This window comes from Balaenoptera physalus, assembly GCF_965194825.1.
Source record: "Balaenoptera physalus genome assembly, chromosome: 19".
Taxonomy (NCBI): Eukaryota; Metazoa; Chordata; class Mammalia; order Artiodactyla; family Balaenopteridae; genus Balaenoptera; species Balaenoptera physalus.
The window spans coordinates 2,228,888-2,249,903 of record NC_138900.1 but is presented as its reverse complement, the minus strand read 5'-3'; the positions used below and the strand labels follow the sequence as shown (position 1 = coordinate 2,249,903).

The window sequence follows — 21,016 nt, the reverse complement described above, 5'->3', positions numbered from 1 at the left end:
TTAAAAAAAAAAAGAATTCGTTAGTCACCAGTTTCTGTTAACCCTATAGGGCACGGTTTCACTTGCAAAGTCACAAATAGGATACAGACATGAATATTGTCAAGATACAGAACGTTTCCATCACCACTAGGATCCCTCAGGTTGCCCTTTCATAGCCACACCCACTTTCCTCCATACCCCATCCTTCCTTAACCCTTGACTATCGCTAATTTTTTCTCCATAATTTTGTCATTTCAAAAATGTTATATCCATAGGCATTTTTTTTCATTCAGAATAATTCTCTGGAGATTTATGCAAGTTGTTATTTGTATCAATAGTTCATTACTTTACTACTGAGTGGTAATCCATGGTAGGGATTTACCACAGTTTGGCTACCACATCTGGGATGTTTCCAGTTTGGGGCTATTCCAGTTACAGTTTTCATTTCGGTAGGAACACTTAACATAAAATCTACCCTCATAACAAAATTTTAAGTGTACAATACAGTATTGTTAACTAGAGGCATGATGTACAGAACACTAGAACTTAATCACCTTGCCTAAATGAAACTTTATACCTGTTGACCAGTAACTCCCCATTTCCCCTTCCCTCAAGACCCTGGCAACCATCATTCTACTCTCTGCTTCCATGTGTCTATTTTAGATACCTCATATAAACGCAGTATTTGTCCTTCTGCGTCTGGCTTATCTCAGCACAATGTCCTCAAGCTTCACCCATGTTGCGGCATATGGCAGGAGTTCCTTCTTTTTTAAGGTTAAAGGATATTACATTTTATGTGTATACCACATTTTCTTTATCCGTTGATTCACTGATGGACATTTAGGTTGCTTCCACATCTCAGCTATTGTGAATAATGCTGCAGTGAACAATGGAGTGCAAATCATCTACTTGAGATCCTGACTTTCGAATACCCAGAAGTGAGAAGTGAGATCATTAGGTATTTCTAATTTTTTTTTGGAGGAAACTCCATACTGTTTTCCATAGTGGCTGCACCATTTTACATTCCCATCAGTAGGGTACAAAAGTTCTGATTTCTCCCCATCCTCTTCAATTTTTTTAAAAAATAATATTCATTCTAATAGGTGTGTGGTGATATCTCAGTGTGGTTTAGATTTGCATCTCTCTGATGATTAGTGATGCTCTTTACCTTTTCATGTAACTGCTGGCCATTTGTATGTCTTTTTGGAGAAATGTCTATTCTATTCAAGTCCTTTGCCCATTTTAAATTATTTTATCTTTTGCTATTGAGTTGCAGGGGTTCCTTACATATTTTGGATATTAACCCCTTATCAGATATTTGGTTTGCAAATATTTTCTTCCATTTCATAGGTTGCCCTTCTACTATTAATTGTCCCTTATTACAGGGTTTCGTATGAACCTAAATCTTCATTTCTCTGGGATAAATGCCCAGGAGTGCATTTCTAGGTCATACAGTATTTGCATTTTTAGTTTAGTTTTTTTTTTTTTTCAACAAACTGCCAAACTGTTTTTCAGAGTGGCCGTACCATTTATATTCCTACCAGCAATTTATGAGATATCCAGTTTCTCCAAATCCTTGCCAATATTGGATGTTGCCATTATACATATACATATTTTATTTTAGCCATTCTGATAAGCGTGTAGTGATATCTCATTATGGGTTTCTTGTTTTGTTTTGTTTTTGTTTTTACTAATGACTTTACTTTTTAGAACAGTTTTAGGTTTACAGAAAAATTGAGCAGATAGTACAGAGTTCTCATACACCCACCTCCCTGCACCCAATTTCCCCTATTAGTAAACGCTTGCATTAATGTGGAACATTTGTTACAATTAATGAACCGATATTGATACATTATTACTAACAAAACCCCATAGTTTACATTAAGGTTGCTCTTTGTGTTGTACACTTCTGTGGGTTTTGGCAAATGCATAATAATATGTATCCACCATTACAGTAGCATATATTTCAGTGCCCTAAAAATGTCCTGTGCTGCACCTGTTCGTCCTCCTCCATCTTCATGAACCCGGTATTTTTTCTATCTGCATAGTTTTGTCTTTTCCAGAATGTCACAGAGTTGGAATCAGACAATACATAGCCTTTTTCAGAATGGCTTCTTTCACTTAGCATTTAATATGAACTTAAAGTTCTCCATTTTTTAGCTCATTTCTTTTTTTAAAAAATTAATTTATTTTTATTTTATTTTTGGCTGCATTGGGTCTTCGTTGCTACACGTGGGCTTTCTCTAGTTGCAGCGAGCAGGGGCTACTCTTCTTTGCGGTGCGCGGGCCTCTCATTGTGGTGGCTTCTCTTGTTGTGGAGCATGGGCTCTAGGTGCGCAGGCTTCAGTAGTTGTGGCATGTGGGCTTCAGTAGTTGTGGCTCACGGGCTCTAGAGCAGAGGCTCGGTAGTTGTGGCGCACAGGCTTAGTTTAGATGCTCTGCAGCATGTGGAATCTTCCGGGACCAGGGCTCGAACCCGTGTCTGCTGCATTGGCAGGCGGATTCTTAACCACTGCACCACCAGGGAAGCCCCTGGCTCATTTCTTTTTATCACTAAATAATAATCTATTGGTTGTGCCACAGTATGTTTATCCATTCGCCTACTGAAGGACATCTCGGCTGCTTTCATAAAACTGCTGTAAGCACCCACATGCAGCTTTCTGTGTGGACATGTTTTCAATTCATTTGAGCTAATACCTAGAAGTATGGTTGCTGGACAGTGTTTAGCCTTGTAAGAAGCTGCCAAACTGTCTCCCAAAGAGTCTTGGTCTCCAGACCCTTGTTCTTCTTGTTAGACTTATTGAGGCGACATTTTCAGGATATCTAAATTTTAGTTCCCCAAAGAAGGAAATACTCAACAGATTAAAAAAAAAAAAGTTTCAATGGGTAAGTTTACATAATTGATTGATTTTTATGGACCCCCCCAAAAGCCCTACATCTGTATTATGCGTTTTCAAAACAAGATGTGCTTTCTAAATTATTCCGACTCTTTGATGTTCACATTAGTTTTAAGCCACTTATGCCTACTTGTCGAGGCACATCTTCTCCCTTTGATCACCTTCCCTTTAAAATTATTCAGAATTTGATTAAAGTCTCTCACTTCCTCTGAAAACACTGTATCTTAAAATGACAACAATGGTATTAGAATCTCAGGAATACTGGCTAGAAGAAATCCTCAGCGGTGCTAGTCCCAATTTGAGTTACTCTGGATCGTCTGTAAATCAGACTATCTCCTTTTGGGAACCGTATTCAAAATGTTTAGTAACAACAACTGCAGCCCACAGATGACCACTCACTGGTCTTATGAGGAATGTTCCAGAATGATCTATGAGGTACATGGACTCTGAGTTCTAGGCTCCTTGGATACAAGGAGCACAAACACTTCCCGTGAAGGCCATATCTGGAGCGAGCGGTGGGAATTTTTCCTGCTGTAATCCAGAAATGTTGATTCCCTCAACTTACCACATGGCTCCTTGTCATCTCCAGACCAACTTCCTATAAAGGTCAAGGTCAGTTCTTCTTGGGGTAAATTGCCAGAAACTTTTCTCAATTGTCACCGTAACTTCTCTCTAGTACCTCTGATGTCTCTCCCTCTTCTTATAAGGTTACCAGTTCTATCAGATTAGGGCCCCACCCGTATCACTTCATTTAACCGTAATTCCCTCCCCCAAAGCCGTCTCTCTCCACATACAGTCACACTGGGGTTTAGGGCTTCAATATGTGAATTTGGGGGTGGGAGGGATACAATTCAGACCTTACAACCACTCTACAACAAAATACAGAATTTAACCAGCATCCCACCTTAGCAACCCATAAAAGGAGTCTCTCAATTTGGTTTTAAGCAATCTTAACCCTATGACTTCAAACAGTATAAGACATCTTTCAACAATATCATACAAAGACCCTTAGTTGCTAGTAATTCAGAAAGTTCAAGATTTGAGTTTTAAATTACCCAAAACAGTTAGCTACCGGCATCATAGACACTCTTTGGACTTGGCATTCCTCTTCCTCTTGAAACTGTCATTATTCAGGACTCTAGACCTCTATTCACCTCAGGCGACTACAACTAATAATAATTCACTTGGGTGTTTGCCCAGTGCACACCACGAGTTGTTACTTTCCTAGGCTAGGAAAGAAACAGGAGTCTCACTTGCCCCATCTCACCCAAACACCAATCCCTAACACCTCCAATATTCCAAAGATTCTATTGTCTATTACATAATCTTCATACCAAACCCTGACTTGGTTAAGTTTCTTTAATTGCAAGCAAACAAGCAGAAAATGAAGTACTGAGAGGATGGTGAGTCGTTTAAGGAATTGCAGCCTTGGAAAGCACAAAAACTAGGGCGGCTCCAAAGATCACAACCACAAGGACACCAGCATCATCCCTTTAGGGAACAGATCCTTCTCCCTTTCAAGCTCCAGAGAGAATCTGATTGACTAGGTCCCTCGGAACTGTAAGACAGGGTATGGCCAGTTACTCAAAGGAAAAGAGAGAGTGTAGTCAAAAGAAGGAGGCAAGGGCTTCTCTGGTGACACAGTGGTTAAGAATCCACCTGCCAATGCAGGGGACACGCGTTCGAGCCCTGGTCTGGGAAGATCCCACGTGCCGCGGAGCAACTAAGCCCGTGCGCCACAACTACTGAGCCTGTGCTCTAAAGCCTACGAGCCACAACTACTGAGCTTGCATGCTACAACTACTGAAGCTCGCGCACCGAGAGCCCACGCTCCGCACCAAGAGAAGCCACCGCAATGAGAAGCCCGGGCACCACAATGAGTTGCCCCCATTCACCGCAACTAGAGAAAGCCCGAGCGCAGCAACTAAGACCCAAAACAGCCAGAAATAAATAAAATTTAAAAAAAAAGAAGAAAAAAAAAAAGAAGAAGAAGGCAAGGAAATCTGGGCAGAGGAAAACAGAAAAACATGTATTTTTGGTTTTATTTTTGATATTATGATTATGAATTTATACTAGAATACAGGTCTGAAAAAATTCTTTTCATTTAATATAGCACAACTATCTTTTATGGCTATATACACATTTACAGTTTTTCAACAGCTGCATATAATTCTGTTGAAAGAATACAACATAATTAACTTACCCATTTTCCCCTTACCCTAAGTTACTAAGAGTTTATCATTAAAAATGTTTCCCATTATACATTTACCTACCTGTGTACACTTTGGTTTCTGAGGAATATTGATTCGAATGGTCTATACATACAGCAATTTATATAACAAACAATGGAACTGTCTTGTTTTTCACACATTCACCAAAACTGGATATTATCACTCTTCTGTGATTTAAAATCAATCTATTGGGGGAAAAAGTCAATATATCATCACTTTATTTTGCATTGCCTTGATTATTAATGATAGTGGGTAATTTTCCTTAGCTGTTTTTATTTCATCTTTAAAGAGGCTGTTAGCTCTGTCCATTTTTCTGAGTTGCAGATGTTACTATTACTGATTTGTAAGAGTGCTTTAAATATCAGGGATTATTTCCCTTTATCATATTTGTTGCAAACATTTTCTTTCAGTCTCTCATTTATCTGTTAACTTTGATGTTTTCCACACAGAAGTGTTACTCAGTTTAATGTCAGCTCCTGGGTTATGTGTAATGCTTAAGAAGGTCTGCCTCAAGCCAAGGTTATAGAAATATTCTAAATTTTTCTTGTACTTTAATATTGTACCTTTAGATCTCTAATCCATCAGGACTTCATCAGTCAGTGTGCAAAGTATAGATCTATGTCTTTCCAGAGAGCTAACTGTCCCAAGGCCATCTGATCAATCCGTCTTTGCCCCACTGAAATGAAAAATCCTTTTTATCATATATAAGGGCACTCAAAACCCTCTACATGCTCTGGATAAGACCGTCCATCTCCTAGCCTTGATGCCGAAGTAAAGAGGAAGCCCCAAAGCTCCATTTTCCAGTGTCCTCTGGATAAGAGCTCCCCTCACATGGCCACAGGCAGCAACCAAGAGGAAACCCGAGAGCTCTGGGTACTCCAGGTACCTTCAGGTGTAGGAGGTGCTCCAGGTAAGTATTCTCCTCTAGGTGTAAGAGTATCTACTAAAGGGCAGGGGATCTCGTTTTGGGTGATGAAAATGTTCTAAAATTAACTGTGGTGATGGTTGCACAACTCTGAACATACTAAAGTCATTGAATCATATACATTTTTTTTTTTTTTGGCTGTGCCACACGGCTTGCGGGATCTTAGTTCCCTGACCAGGGACTGAACCCAGGCCATGGCAATGAAAGTGCCGAGTCCTAACCACTGGACCACCAGGGAATTCCCTGAATCATATACTTTAAGTGGGCAAATTGTATGGTACGTGAACTATATCTCAATAAGACCGCTACCAAAACAAAACAAAACCCAAAACAAAACCCTCCACCAGCCTCTAAATCACGATTGACAAAGAGTGAACAGAACTCTCATGAACCTTGTTAAGCCATCAATTCTCCCTTCCTGCAATACTCAGAGCATCATAATTATCTGCTTTGAGACTGTCATGATTATTCTCATCATGCCCTTTGGGGCTGAGTTTTTTCTAGTTCTTCCCTAATCCCTTGGTTCTAATGCCCATATGTTCTGGGGGAATAAAGCACCCCCTCCCAGCACTCCCTGGCTCCCTTTTTAGATCATTTCTCATCATGTACAAGTATGTACATGTCACATACTTACTATATAGTATTTCAATTTTTAGTTTGTCTTCTCCCACCAGATCTGTGAAGAATAACGTTTTTGTACATTTTGCACCTCGTTGTATCCCCAGCACCTAAAACAATGCCTGGAACATTAGTAAATGCTCCATTAATGTTAATTTAATGATTATTACAGTACTACACTCTTTGTTATATCACAGTACTCTCTAGATGGTCAAAATGAGCTTGTCAACTTAAAAACACATAGGGACTTTTTTTGGACTATCAATGAATTTACGTATTTAACTTGGGGAGAAATATCTTTGCCAGACTGAGTCTGTCTATACAGAGACATGTCTAGCTTTTCATTTAGTCTGTTTTTTAATATTTAAAAAATATTTAACTTTTAACATTCACATTCATAAGCCAACTGCAATATATATGTTTTCCTGTTTTGGTATTAGTCTTGTCAGTCTCACAGAACAAGATGGGAAGCTTTACTGTATTTATTTTATGCTCTAGAACAATTAAACATCACAGGGCTTGTTTGTGATGCTTTTCCACAGGTGAAAGTGTTGAACTACCTTTTGTAGTTTATTTCATGGCTATTAACCTATTCAAGTTTTCTAGCTTGTTCATTTTAGTTCATTTTTAATACTACCCCCTAGTTAGTCCTACATTCTACCTTTTGTTCTAATTGACCTATTATCACTTGTAAGTGCCAGGTGAGGTGAGACTCTCTCATCAACAATGCTAGACGTCATTATATTTATTCATAGAGGGGGGTGCAAGCCACCATGTTACCCTGTATATCATACAATCTTTCAATTCTGAATGTGTTCATTTTTCCTACCTACTAGGAGAGTAAAGAGTTCTCCGCCTACTCTAAAATTTGTAGGCTTCTTAGTCTTGACCTACTGGTTCATTACACTTGCAGCTGAACATAACTGTAAGGAAAACTCTATCTTAATGGCATTAATTATAAGCCCAGGAAGGCATGCTAAACCCTTTAAGTGGATTATCTAACATATTCTTCAAAACAAGTGTTTCAAATGGAAAAGTAACATGAATATAGTTCTTTATTTTTAAAAGATTAAGCTGGCTACAGTGCTAAAAATGCACTTGAGGGAAGCAAGAGGGAAAATGGTTGCAACGCTATGCAGAAATCCAAACGAGATGGTTGCATCTTTGACCATGATAATGGCATGAGTTGGAAAGAAGTGGATAGACAGATTTAGAATATTGAAGCTAGAGGACCTGGTGGTATGCAGGTGAAGACGAGGGAATAATTGAGGATGACTCTCCGGTATGAATTCGCTGATGGTGAGCAAGGTGTACACTCTGCCTAAAGGCTTTTCCACATTCTTTACATTCATAGGGCCTTTCTCCAGTATGAATTCTCCTATGCAGCGTCAGATGGGCAATCTGGCTGAAGGCTTTGCTGCATTCCTTACACTCATACGGTTTCTCTCCTGTGTGAATTCTCTGATGCAGAGTAAGGGATTTACGATGGCTAAAGGCTTTCCCACAGACATTACATTCGTAAGGTTTCTCACCTGTATGACACCTTTGGTGACAGATCAGGGATGCCCTCTGTCTGAATGCCTTCCCACATTCAAGACATGCATACGGTCTTTTGCCAGAATGGAGCCTCTGATGTTGAACAAGATAGGAGCCATCACTAAAGGCCTTCCCACATTCAATACATTCATAAGGCTTCTCGCCAGTATGAACTCGCTGGTGTTGAATAAGGTGTGCAATTTGACTGAAGGCCTTCCCGCATTCCTTACATTCGTATGGTTTCTCTCCAGTGTGTACTTTCTGATGTTGTGCAAGGTGTGCATTCTGGCTGAAGGCTTTGCTGCACTCCTTACATTCATAAGGTTTCTCCCCAGTATGAATTCTCTGATGATGGGCGAGGTGCGTGCTCTGCCGAAAAGCTTTCCCACATTCCTTACATTCGTAGGGTTTCTCTCCAGTATGAACTCTTTGATGAAGAGTGAGTGAGCCACGATGGCTAAAGGCTTTCTCACAGATATTACATTCATAGGGTTTCTCTCCTGTGTGAATTCTCTGATGGACAGTCAGGGATGAGCCATGGCTAAAAGCCTTCCCACACACGTTACATTTGTAAGGTCTCTCTCCAGTATGAATTCTCTTATGCTGAATAAGTCCTATATGATCAGTGAAAGCCTTCCCACAATCAATACAATCAAAGGGTTTCTCTCCAGTGTGACAATACCTCCGATGACGTATAAGAGAAGCGTTCTGCCTGAAAGCTTTCCCACAGTCAATGCATTCATAGGGTCTTTTCCCAGTGTGAATCCTTCGATGATGAGCTAGAGATGAACAATCACTAAAAGCTTTCCCACATTCGATACATTCATAGGGTTTCTCTCCAGTATGAACCCTCTGGTGTTGAGCAAGATGTGCAAGCTGGCTGAAGGCTTTATGACACTGCTTACATTGATAAGGTTTCTCTCCAGTATGAACTCTCTGATGTTGAATGAGATGAGCATTCTGGCTGAAGGCTTTCCCACATTCAGTACATTCAAAGGGTTTTTCTCCTGTGTGGATTCTCTGATGTTGAGCAAGGTGGGCACTCTGGCTAAAGGCCTTTCCACATTCGATACATTCATAGGGTTTCTCTCCAGTATGAATTCTTTGATGAAGAGTAAGAGTTGAGATTTTGCTGAAAGTTTTCTCACAGTCATTACATTGCAAAAGTTTCTTTTCTCCATAGACTTGCTTGCGTTTTTTCACAAAGGAATGTGCTTTTAAGCTTTTCTTATCTGTGTCAAAATTATATATTCTCTCTTCGATAGGAAATACCTGTTTTATATAAGATAATGTATTCAGATAAAAAACTGTCCCAGATTTGTTAGAGTGGTCTCCTTTCTCAATAAGGGTACCTATATGACTGATTGTCCCTTGCCTAAAATGTGTCTTCTGACTTACCAGCTCCCTCTCAAACAGGTCTTCACATTTCCAGTTTTCCCTTAATGTGGAACATTCGAGGTCACAGCTTGTAAGTCTTTCCATTATCACTGCCTGGGACAATTTTTCCTCATAGATGTCCTGGTTTGGAGATAATTCCTTTCTCATCCACACAAACTCCAAGTCTGAAAGATATTAAGAAAGCAAACGTCTCCTTTATTTAATGCCAAAACAACGGAAACTTCCAAATGAAACCATGTGAATCAAAACAGTTGCTGAAGCCCACAAAGGTAAACGTTTTTGACAGTTCTTAAAGTTAGGCACTGTGACCACCCTTGCGTTTCTCAAATAAACCCTCCTTGGCTCTGGTATATTATTTCAACATGACTTTTTATTTAAGATATTGCACCAATATTCATAATTGATTTGTCTGTAATTTCCTTTTTTTGGGTGCTGTTTTGGTAATGTTTTGGTATCAAATGTTATGCTGTCTTCATAAATACATTTTTTATAGTTCTCCTTTTTATTCTCTGTCATAGAACACTTTAAACAATGTTGATAGTGTTCCTTACAGGCTTTATAGAATTTATTTGTAAAACAATTTGGGGTTGTGGCTTATTTTCTTGGGGGAGGCAGTTCTTAGATGACTTTCAACATTTCTTCAATGGTAACCAGTCTGTTTAAATTTTCTATCTCTGGTGTCAGTTGTGGTTATTATATTTTCGTAAAGTATCATCCATTTCATCCAGGTTTTCAAATTATTTGCAGAGACTTGCATTCCAAAAATAGATCCATATGATTCTCTTACGTACTCAGGCATCAGTGGTCATTTACCATTATTTCTTTTCTTGTATTTTCTTTCATTTGTCTGGATACTTTATATATTTTATTGGTTTTCTAAAGAAGCCTATGTTGGATTTATTTTCATTAGATCTACTGTTTTCTGATTCATTTATACCTATTTTTATCTCTAGCAATATAAATCACTATATATAACTTATTTCAGTCTCCCTGAGATTCATTTTGTTCTTTTTCTAATATCTTGAATTGGATGCTTAATTCATTTTTTTTTATTATTTATTAATGTACATCATTAGGGCTATAAGTGACATACCAACATCCACTTCTTAAAACTTTGAGAACTGAAAGCAGTAAAAGGCCACACTACAGGCCACAGAATAAACTAACCTCCTCACTTGAAGATCATTTCCCTGCAATATATGTCTATAGCCTATTATCTGGCTTTCTAAACCAGAAAAACAGCTTTCAAGCATGACAGGGAAAAAAATTAATAAACTGAAGAAAATAACCTGAGTCAAAAATCCCAATAGGTACAGTAAAAGTGGGAAGATGATGGACAAAGAGAGAGGAGGTAACATTAGTGGGCTAATTTCTTCATCTTTCATATCGGTATCAAAAGACAATGTTTTGAATCTCAAGTGGATGAATTTTAAAGTACAAATTTAAAAATAGATGAAGTCATAAAGTTAACAAACTGTAGAACTAAAACCTTTCCAACTGAAGGGGGAAAAAAGACATAAACAACAAAACAAAAAGAAACAACAACAATAAAAAAGAAACACCAAAGAGAAAAATAATTAAAAGCAGAGAGAAGAACATAGCTATAATACTTGTTAACTTGATAAGTCACATTTTAAAGAAAGGAAAATACTTAAACAAGTTTGAAAGACTAAACACAAATCTGTCTGAAGAACCCAGAAATGTTGAAAGTCAGGGATGATTACAACAATACAGTACTTGAGCAGAACTAGGTAAACAGCAATGGAACATAACAGAGTTCAGAAACAGACTGTGGTATTTATAGGAAATCACTAAAGGTAAAGGTGTATGTCACACCAGTGGGGAAGAAAAGATACACTTAAAAAATAGTGTTAGAGGGACTTCCGTCGTGGTCCAGTGTTAAAGAATCCGCCTTACAACGCAGGGGACGCGGGTTCGATCCCTGGTCAGGGAACTAAGATCCCACATGCCACAGGGCAACGAAGCCCACACGCCACAACTACTGAGCTCATGCACCTCAACTAGAGAGCCTGCGTGCCACAAACTACAGAGCCCATATGCTCTGGAGCCTGTGCGCCACAACTACAGAGGCCACACACCCTGGAGCCTGCGCGCCACAACTAGAGAGAGAAAACCCACACACAACTAGAGAGAAGCCCGCATGCCAAAACAAAAGATCCCGCATGCCTCAACGAAGATCCCACGTGCTAGAAGAGCCTGCGTGCCGCAAACTGCAGAGCCCACGTGCCCTGGAGCCTGCGCGCTACAACTAGAGAGAGAAAACCCGCACGCCACAACTAGACAGAAGCCCGTGAGCCACGAGGAAATATCCTGCATGCCTCAACAAAGATCCTGCGTGCTGCAACTAAGACCTGATGCAGCCCAAAATAAATAAATAAATAAATGATAAATAAAATCTTTAAAAAAAATAGTGTTAGAACAAGAAGTTTCAATTTGGGAGGGACTTTGAGAGGTATTTTCCAGCAAATATCAGAGGGAAGAAACACCTTTAGGATAGTTTTCCCAGCTCTAGTTATCCTGCATTTACCTGGGTGCAGGCCTCTTGTTATCTCTCCTTTCATCATCCAGGGCTCTTTATCCTGCTCCAATAAGGAGATCACATCTGGTTTAGAAATGCAAAGACCTGCATATAAGAGGAAATAAGAAAATTAGCTATGCTGTGGATATTCCAGAGCTATGACACAGTCTAAATGGTACTGAGAGAAGAGAAACATTGTAGGAAAATGCTGATAAAGTCATGAAAGACTACTGAAGTGGAAAGACTCCTAGGGGGAGGTGGAAGGAGGAATATACTCTTACCCAATGAAGCCAGGTTCCTATAGTTCTCTAACATCACCTTCTTATACAAAGTCCTTTGAGCAAGATTCAGCCATTCCCACTCATCTTGGGAGAAGTCTATGGCTATATCCATGAAAGACACTGAATCCTGAAACAACACAAATATAATCTTGCTCAATCAGTGTTCATGCCCTGACTTAGCTGGCCTTAGGGTAAAGAGTTATGTTGTTCACATTTGGGAAAAAAAAACTGTGAGTAACTGCCCTGGGGGGATCTAAATGATCAAGGTCATGTAGTTATTTACTGAAAAACTTTTCTGCCTATATTTATATATATTAAGAAAAAGAAAAAATATGAGCAATAACTCTCTGTTCTTGAAGCATTTTATGGTGTGAGAAGACGTTCTCAAATAAAAAAGTGTTGACTGCATTCAAAACAGAAAAGCATCAAGCATTAAATTATTTTATCTATGTTAGGAGTTAGCTCACTTTCTACATGGAAAAACTAAAGAGCTATATTTATATATATTAAGAAAAAGAAAAAATATGAGCGATAACTCTCTGTTCTTGAAGCATTTTATGGTGTGAGAAGACATTCTCAAATAAAAAAGTGTTGACTGCATTCAAAACAGAAGAGCATCAAGCACTAAATTATTTTATCTATGTTAGGAGTTAGCTCACTTTCTACATGGAAAAACTAAAGAGCTCTGGGACTGCAACAGAAAGTTTCAAGGAATGATGCTGACCTGATCAGTATGACTTCAATCTCCACAATATATTCTAAGAAATCTTAGTGTTCTCGAGATATTAAGGGGTATGCCTAAAAAGAATGAAAGAAAAAAATGCCCAGCACTATTATTTTGTTTTGAAAAACAAATATATTTAGATTAGGAAAGAACTCATTTGGCAAGTTATTTTTTGATAATCTGCAGAGAAGTATCAAGAGATGATATGAGGTAAGCACATGACAGGTAACCTGTGTTTTGTTACAAGGGCTGAATTTCTAACCAACCAGGAAGTGAGGCCAGTTCTATGGTTGATGGCAGATTTTTCATTTCTTTCTTTTTTTTTTTTTTGTGATTTCACTTATACCAACATCTACGAATGAGTTTTAAATAAAACCAGAGAAAAAGGTTAGATTATTATTCCAAAGAATTCAGACCCTGTCACTTTCTAGCTGGGTGATCTTTGCCAAGCCAATTAACTTCTGTGTGCTTCAAGATTTCCCTCCTAAAAAAATGGTAATAATTTTAGTACCTACCTCATGGCAGCACTGTGAGAATTAAATGAAGTAACAGGCACAGTACCTGGCTAAGTACTCAAGAATTTTTACCTATGATAATTATGAAGGAGAGATGGGAAAGAAAGAAGAGCAGGAGGCCAGGAAGAGGTGAAACATTTGGTTTAGTATTTCAATAAACGTTTTACCTATATTTTATTTTAGTAATTTCAGTATGCTATAGTAGTTAAGAACATGGTCTCTGAAGCCAGATCACCTATGTTCAAATCCTGTCCTGCTCAGCAAACCTAAGCTATTAGTTTTGGTTTCAACTGTTGAAGATATTTTAAATACTTCAAAAGAACAGTCTATTGCATTTACATATAAATAGTCACCATTTTTGTTGCACTTCCTTCATTCCTAATGTTCCAAATTCCCTTCTGATATAATATCTACTGGAAGAACTTCCTTTTACAATTCTTTTAAAAATCTGTCTATGAATTTTCTTAGTGTTCATTCACATGAGAAACTATTTCACCTTCTTGAAGGCTATTTTTACTGGACATAGAATTCTGGGTTGACAGTTCTTTTCTTCGAGCACTTTAAAAAAGTTGTTCTACTCTTCTGACTTCCATGGTTTCTGATGAGAAACCCACAGTTATCCATATCACTGTTGTCCTGTATGTTAAGCACAGTTTTTCTCTGGCTGCTTTTGAAGTTTTTTTCCCCTTGTCTTTAGTTTCAGCAGTCTGATTATGACATTTCTGGGTAGGGATTTCTCTGGGTTCATCATATTGGAGTTTGATGAGCTTTACAGACACACATGTTTATGTCTTTCACTAAAGTTGGTAATTTTTCAGCCATTATTTCTTCAAATTTTTCTACACTTCACTTTCTCCTCCTTTTTGGGGGACTTCAATGATAGAAATGTTAAACATTTTGGTATTGTCTTATAGGACCCTGAGGCTTTGTTCAATCTTTTTTCTGTTATTCAGATTAGATAGTTTCTGTTTATCCTCAAGTTCACTAACTCTCTCCTCTGTCATCTCCATTGTGCCACTAGTCCATCCAGTGAGCTTATTTTGGTTACTGTATTTTTCATTTCTTGTTCATATTTTCTATTTCTTTGCTGAGACTATCTTTCCACTCATTTCAAGAATGTTCAACTTTTCTTGTTGGAGCACTTTTATAACAGCTGCTTTAAAGTCTTTATCAGATAATTCCAACATCGGTGTCACATCAACGTTAGTATCCAGTGGTGGCCTTTTTCCCTACGAATTGAAATTTTCCTAGCCTTTCATTAGCTGAGTAATTTTGGATTATATTCCTGACATTCTGGATATTATGAGACTCTACATCTTGTTTAAATTCTATGGAGAATGTTGGCTGATATTTTGTTCAGGCTGCAAGTTCTAACCAGCTTTCTGTGGGTGGTGGTTTCAACAGCAGTTCCATTTTCAACTCTGTGCAGTGATATTCACCTTTGTCCTACTTATGCACCAGTCAGTGGTCAGCCTGGTCTAAGACCAGCCTGAGACCTTAGTTCATGCTCATAGACTATGGTATGCTCTTCAGGGTCAGATACATACATGAGCAGCTCAGAGTGAGCTGCTTATGAGATCATAAACAACTTGATGTGGGTGACTTTCTCCCTCTCTGGGATCTCTCCAGTACTTTGTTTCCCAGGGGGCTCCCCTTTTTCGTTCTCTGGCCAGATAACTGGGCCTTATTTATTCCATTCCATTGTGCACTTACCACTTTAAAAGGGGGATTTCTGCTCCCCTCCCCCTCATTCTGAGCATTAGATCCCTTTGCCACTTCTTGAGTCTAAACTAGAAAGTTTCTCCTGCAGTTCTTTCTATCCATGCCAATGCCTACTTCTGAGTTCTGTGCTTGTTGAATCCATGTTAAGAGATACTGGGAGGAAAAAAAAAAGGTAATCACACTGCAGGTTTGGTGGGACTTCACATTTTGGGCTTCTTTCCCAATCTGCCTGTTATGTACTTTTTAGAGACTTCAAATTGCTTCTTCATGCATTCTGGAGCATGCATGCTTCATGCATGCATGCATCCCAGCTTTCAGTGGGAAAGACAGGTGGAGCTTGCTTAGTCCATTACCCAGAACCAGGACTCTCCCAAATTCAGTGCAAAATGTTATTATTTTTAAAACTAATATTCCATTGGAAATATAAACACTCCAGATGTTCAGGGCTTCTTGTGCATTAAACATCATATTGTAGTTCTTCAGTAGCACATATAGCTAGTGTTTATTATGTGCCAAGTACTTTTCTAAACACTTAAAATATATTGACTCATTAATACTCACAACAGTCCTATAAATTAGGTACTATTATTATTCCCATTTTACGGTTGAGGGAACTGAAATTAAGGTGATATATCTAGTATATGGTGGAGCTAGAATTTGTACCCAGGCAGTTTGGTTCCAGAGTCCTTGTTACTAACCTTTATACCATACTCTGGCACTCTTAAAATATTTTCTTCTGACAAATAACAATAATGCTTTTGTTTAAAATGTATATATGCTCTAGGAAACAAGTTCCATTGGTAGTACATGTTCTGTGGCATTAAATCTGTTTTTTTTTTTTTAAAAAAAAGGTATTTTGCTTTAAGTTGCTTATTGTGTCTTTGATGTAAAATAAAACACTTTTAATATTCTACGTTGTTTTCATTTGATTAGATTTTAAAATTTATGTACCAATTTTTATAGTTTTATAATAATTAATTTGCTGGTGACACTTGTTCAGCAGTTTAATCAGAACATGAGTTATAGTTCTTAAGGTTCTATTATTGGTCAATAAGATATTAATATTAAAAACATTCTGGAGTAGAGTAAGTGTGAGAAACTCTCATCTGCAAGAAATGAAAAATTAGGAACTTAGTCCAAAGAAATCAGAGATGAGGGCAAAAATTCAAATACAAAGATGATAACTGCAACGCTCTCTATTAAATAGTAAAATATTGGCAACAATTTAACTATGGAACAACAAAGGGCTGATTAAATAGATTATGGTATTCATCCTAGAAAGAAAAAAGGATGTAGTACATTCCCTGGCATTTTAAGACACTTATGGCTCCAGTCAAGTAGGGAGGGGAAATCTTTGTTTACTGTGGCAAAAACGTCACCCATCTCACCTGCGTCACCCATCTCACCTGCGCCTGCAGATCTCCTCCACTTCCTTCAATATGCAACTCAGAAATCCCTTCCTCTGTGACTCAAGCCCTCCCAATGCCTCCTCCTTCCAACAGTGAGTAAGATTGTGCAGGATTTCTCACCAAGGTGGCAAAAAGGAGCTAAAATAAGCAGATTTCCTCCTGCCAGATTGTGGCCTATCACAGAGCTTCATCAGTACAGATGAAGGGGCACCTTCTTGTAATTCACCCAAAGGCACTCATTCGGGCTATTAATGGCCTTTCCCCTCCACTCCACAGGAAGTCCACTCTCCACCTGCAGCACTGATCACACTGTAAAAATAAATGTTTGTTACCTTTTCATTTCTCCAACAGATAGTAAGCTCTCTGAGAGCAAGGATAGGGATTTAGGGACTAGGCAGATCGTGGCTCTCAAATCTCCTCTAAGGACTGTATTTCTGTATTGTCAGATACTTATGAAAAAAATGAGTACAAGGGAAGGGCTCACAGTGGGTCATTTCTTGAGTGAAGAATAAACACTGAACAGGAAAAAGTGGAAGCTCTGTAAGAGTGTATTGGGCTGTTTGAAGCTACCTATAGCCCCATTACTCGTCAGAAAGAGAGGAAATAGGAGCCAGGCCTCAAAGTGGGACAATTTTCAGAAGGAAACAAACATTACCAAATCCTGAAAAGCAAGGGAATACTAACCAGGGACATGGCTTTAAGAAGTTCAATTCCCATCACCTTCTCCTTTTCCTGGCTCCTCACATGGAGAAGGGCTTCACCCTGAGAGGGCACAGCTGGGAGGAAGAGAAAGGAACGGTGACAGACTCTAGTGAGAGACTCTAAGAACGGTGAGTAGCTCGAATAATCAAAACCTAGAAACTTTTCCCTTCAGCTCCCTCTGTTCTCACTCCCCTATTCCTACTCCACCCTCCTCTCACAGCCCAGGCACTCCCTGGGAAACCTATAATTTACAGCTGGGGTTCTGCTCTGCTCTGGATTTTCAGGCTGAGGACAATCTCTCTCTTGCTCAAAGCCACCCATTCATTAACAACAGAGATGTATTAGGCGTGCTGCATATATTCACACTCTGATGTGACCTTCACGACCTTCAATGAAAATAGGGAATACTGTCACTGTTTCACATGTGAAAGCTCTGGGAGATGAAGTCTTTTGCACAAGTCACACAGCCTGTAAATAATGCAGCCCACTCATCAACCTAGGTCTGCGTGACTCTACCACCCAAGCTATATGCTCAAGCAGACGCCAGAATATAACAAAAAAAACACCCCATGTGCAACTAACTACTCAGGACTTATGAAGAGTCTACGAGACTTAAAGAAAGCCATCTTCCCCAGAAAGAGGTATTACCTTTGTTACAATAGAGTCCATGTGGCTTACAGATAGCTGAACCAAAAAACTGTCAGGAGACCCAAGTTCTCCTTTTGCTTTCTGACAAACTATAGTTCTGAAGAAGTCCCTGGCCACCTCACCCCACCCCCAGGCCTCCAGCCAAGCTTATTCAATCAGGAAGAGGATAAAAATATCTGACTTAATTCTGGTTTCTTTCCACTAAACTCCACTGCTTTTTCAAAGCATTATTATAATGATGAATGTAAGAATGAACGCTTACGGAGCACTAGTTACTATGTGACAGAGACTACACGAAGTGCTTTACAGGTATGAGCTCACTTAATCCTCGTAACAGTCCTATGAGGTACAGAATATCATCTTCATTTTACATAACAGAAACTGGGTCAGAAAGTTTAAGAAAAAAAACTTGCTCGGTGGAGGTTTTGGGATCTGAACTCTTAGGGTCAGCTTCTTCAACTGTCAAAAGTGGTTAAGAATACCCACCTCAAGCAGTTGTTGAGGGGATTACCTGAGGGCCAGTACAGAAGGGGACTCTGGAGTCAGCCTGTCCTGGATGTGAATCCTGGCTCCTCCACTTACTAGTGATTACTTGTCCTCTCTACGCGTCAGTGTCCTCATCTATAAAAAGGAGATAAGATAGTTTCCACCTCATAATGTTGTGAGGTTTGGTGTTACCATCCCCAAAAGATCTTAGAACCATGTCTGGGCCACAGTAAGCGCTCAGTAAACATTACCTATTGTTACTGCACGCAGTAAAACAAGCAAAGAACAATAAGGCTATGAGCAGTGCTTCTTTCCCCTCTCTCTCTCTCTTTACTCACTCTGGCTAGGGGCGGGGCGGGGGGGGGGGTTAGCGGGAGACAGAGAAGTGTGAGATAGAAATGGGGGAGTATTTCTGTTCATCTACTAAAAGGTGACTAAGCCATGGAAAGGCTGGGATCCCTCAGCACTTCCAGATGAAGCTGTGAATCTCACCTTCCTCCCAAGTCGCATCCCACCGTGATAATATGGGACAGGACTCTTAACAGATTAAAAAATAAAAATATTAAATACTGAGGTCCTCCTTGAAGAGCAGCACAGCATTCAGAGGTAATGTTCTAATGGGGAATGCTCTCTCCCCTGGGTCCTTGGAGATACGCAGACAGACCTGGAAGGGGAGTGTCTGGTTAGGAGACTCTGGGCAAGTCAAGACCCCTCCCTGAATTCAGCTCCACCCTCCGGCCTGAGGTAACCATCCAAATCTTTGGACTTCTGGGTCCACCAGACTCTGCGGCCAGGGACATCCTCCTCCAGCACTTGGGCCCAGGAACAGCACCCCCAAACCTTAATTTTCACTCTTGCAGCCGTACCGAGGCCGTCTGCCACTCTTACCTCCATACTTAGTCCCGTGGACGTGTGTAGTGTCCCGATTTCCACACCCTCCAGGCGGGGCAGGCAAGAAATGCTTCAGCCGCACCAGCCCAACCAGGCGCCTTCCCAGGACTCCAGGGCTTTGGGCCACACTGGGTTCTTGGTGGTGGAGTCAGGGTGTGTGGGGGGCTGGGGTGTGTGTCGGGGGGTGGTCTCCTCCGTAGGCGTTTCCAGCTCTCAGCCACGTAAAATCCTTCATTCGTCCCAATACACGCCGTCGCTCACATGCTGCTGGGACGTGCCAGGTGCACAAAAGACACGCGCAGAAACACGGGCCCCAGTCACACACTTGCCTCCTCTGCGCCCCACCAGTCACATCTCACACCCGCACACACTCTCCCCCCCATTCACACACGTACCTGCCTCCTCCTCCCGGTCACACACACACACCACGCGCTGACGGTCACAGTAGCCAAGTCACGCGCGCACGCTCACGACCCCCCCGCCCCCGCATGCAGACCGGGACGCTGCCCTCTCGGCGCCTCCCCGCGCCCGGCTCAGCCGCTGCCGCCGCCGCCACCCCACTCAGACTTTCTCCTCAGAACCGGCCAGACTCGCTCACGTCCGGGTTTCAAGTCCTCGTCGGAAGTGGGCGTGTCCTCCCAGCGCAAGGGCCTTTGGGAAACGTAGTGCAGACAAGGGTGGCGGCGGCTTTCTGAAATCTGAGGACTAGGCTGCTAGGCAGGGTTCCTCTCCCCGGCCTGGTGATCACTGCCGTCTGTCCCCTATTGGTGCCTCCTGGTCCGGAATAGAGCTACCTAGAAGCCTTTTAGCTTCTGGGTCCGAGAAGTATTGGCGGCCTCCATGAAATGAGCCGAGTCCCGGGGACTTCTAGGAGCCTTCGCCGGGCTCGGAGTACGCAGGCGCAGCTGTCAGGCACTGAAAGCCGAGACCCGAGTAGCCGCTCACCCGCGCCTCCGCCGAAGGTGGGCGGGGTCGCAAGAACGTGGAGCGCGCAGGCGCCTTGAGCAAGGGGAAAAGCCAGGGAAGTGAGCGGAGCTTAGGAGAGGCGGGTCTAGGGGCGGAGCCTTCGGGATAGAAGAGCGGAGATTTGGATTTTGCCTGGTGGTTTGTGCACTTGCGGGTGTGTGTGTGGTGTGTGCGCTGCGGGGTGTGTGTGTGTGTGTGTGTGTGTGTGCGCGCGCGCGCGCGCGCTGGGGTCTAGGGGAGGTAGATAATTTATTTCCAAAGGTCTACAGATCAAGAGGAACTGTACTTAAGAAACGACGTCTTATGAGCCTCATCAGCATCTGGACTTAATTTACACGACAAGATTCTTGACTTTGAGCTGATGCTATAATGAGATGCGATTTGGGGAGGGGGCCTTGGAAGTCGGTGATTGTTTTGTATGCCGAAGGGAAATGAATCACCAGGGGCCGGAGGGCAGACTGTGGTAGGCATCCATTAAGGTGGCTCCCAAATGATCCCCGCCTCCTGCTATTCATAACCTCATGTAATCCTCTCCCCTTGGAAGTGAGC

General features: G+C 40.8%; 1 protein-coding gene across 19 annotated transcripts in view; it reads right to left on the bottom strand.

Moving 5' to 3' along the window:
* Positions 1–20,401, bottom strand: part of ZNF470 (zinc finger protein 470) — a 45,558-nt gene extending 25,157 nt beyond the window's left edge. The window contains exons 1-10 of one of the 19 annotated variants that reach the window (XM_082436385.1): positions 19,897–20,390; positions 19,499–19,765; positions 18,611–18,745; positions 17,459–17,550; positions 12,405–12,531; positions 12,133–12,228; positions 8,183–9,748; positions 6,667–6,708; positions 5,671–5,783; positions 6–5,292 (exon numbers count right to left, since the gene is read on the bottom strand). In XM_082436385.1, the coding sequence (XP_082292511.1) occupies positions 5,704–5,783; positions 6,667–6,708; positions 8,183–9,748; positions 12,133–12,228; positions 12,405–12,531; positions 17,459–17,491 (1,944 nt within the window). In that variant the 5' untranslated portion in view covers positions 17,492–17,550; positions 18,611–18,745; positions 19,499–19,765; positions 19,897–20,390 and the 3' untranslated portion in view covers positions 6–5,292; positions 5,671–5,703. The other 18 variants (XM_082436384.1, XM_082436388.1, XR_014256490.1 and 15 more) reach the window with 18 other exon arrangements.
* Positions 20,402–21,016: the final 615 nt, after the last annotated feature.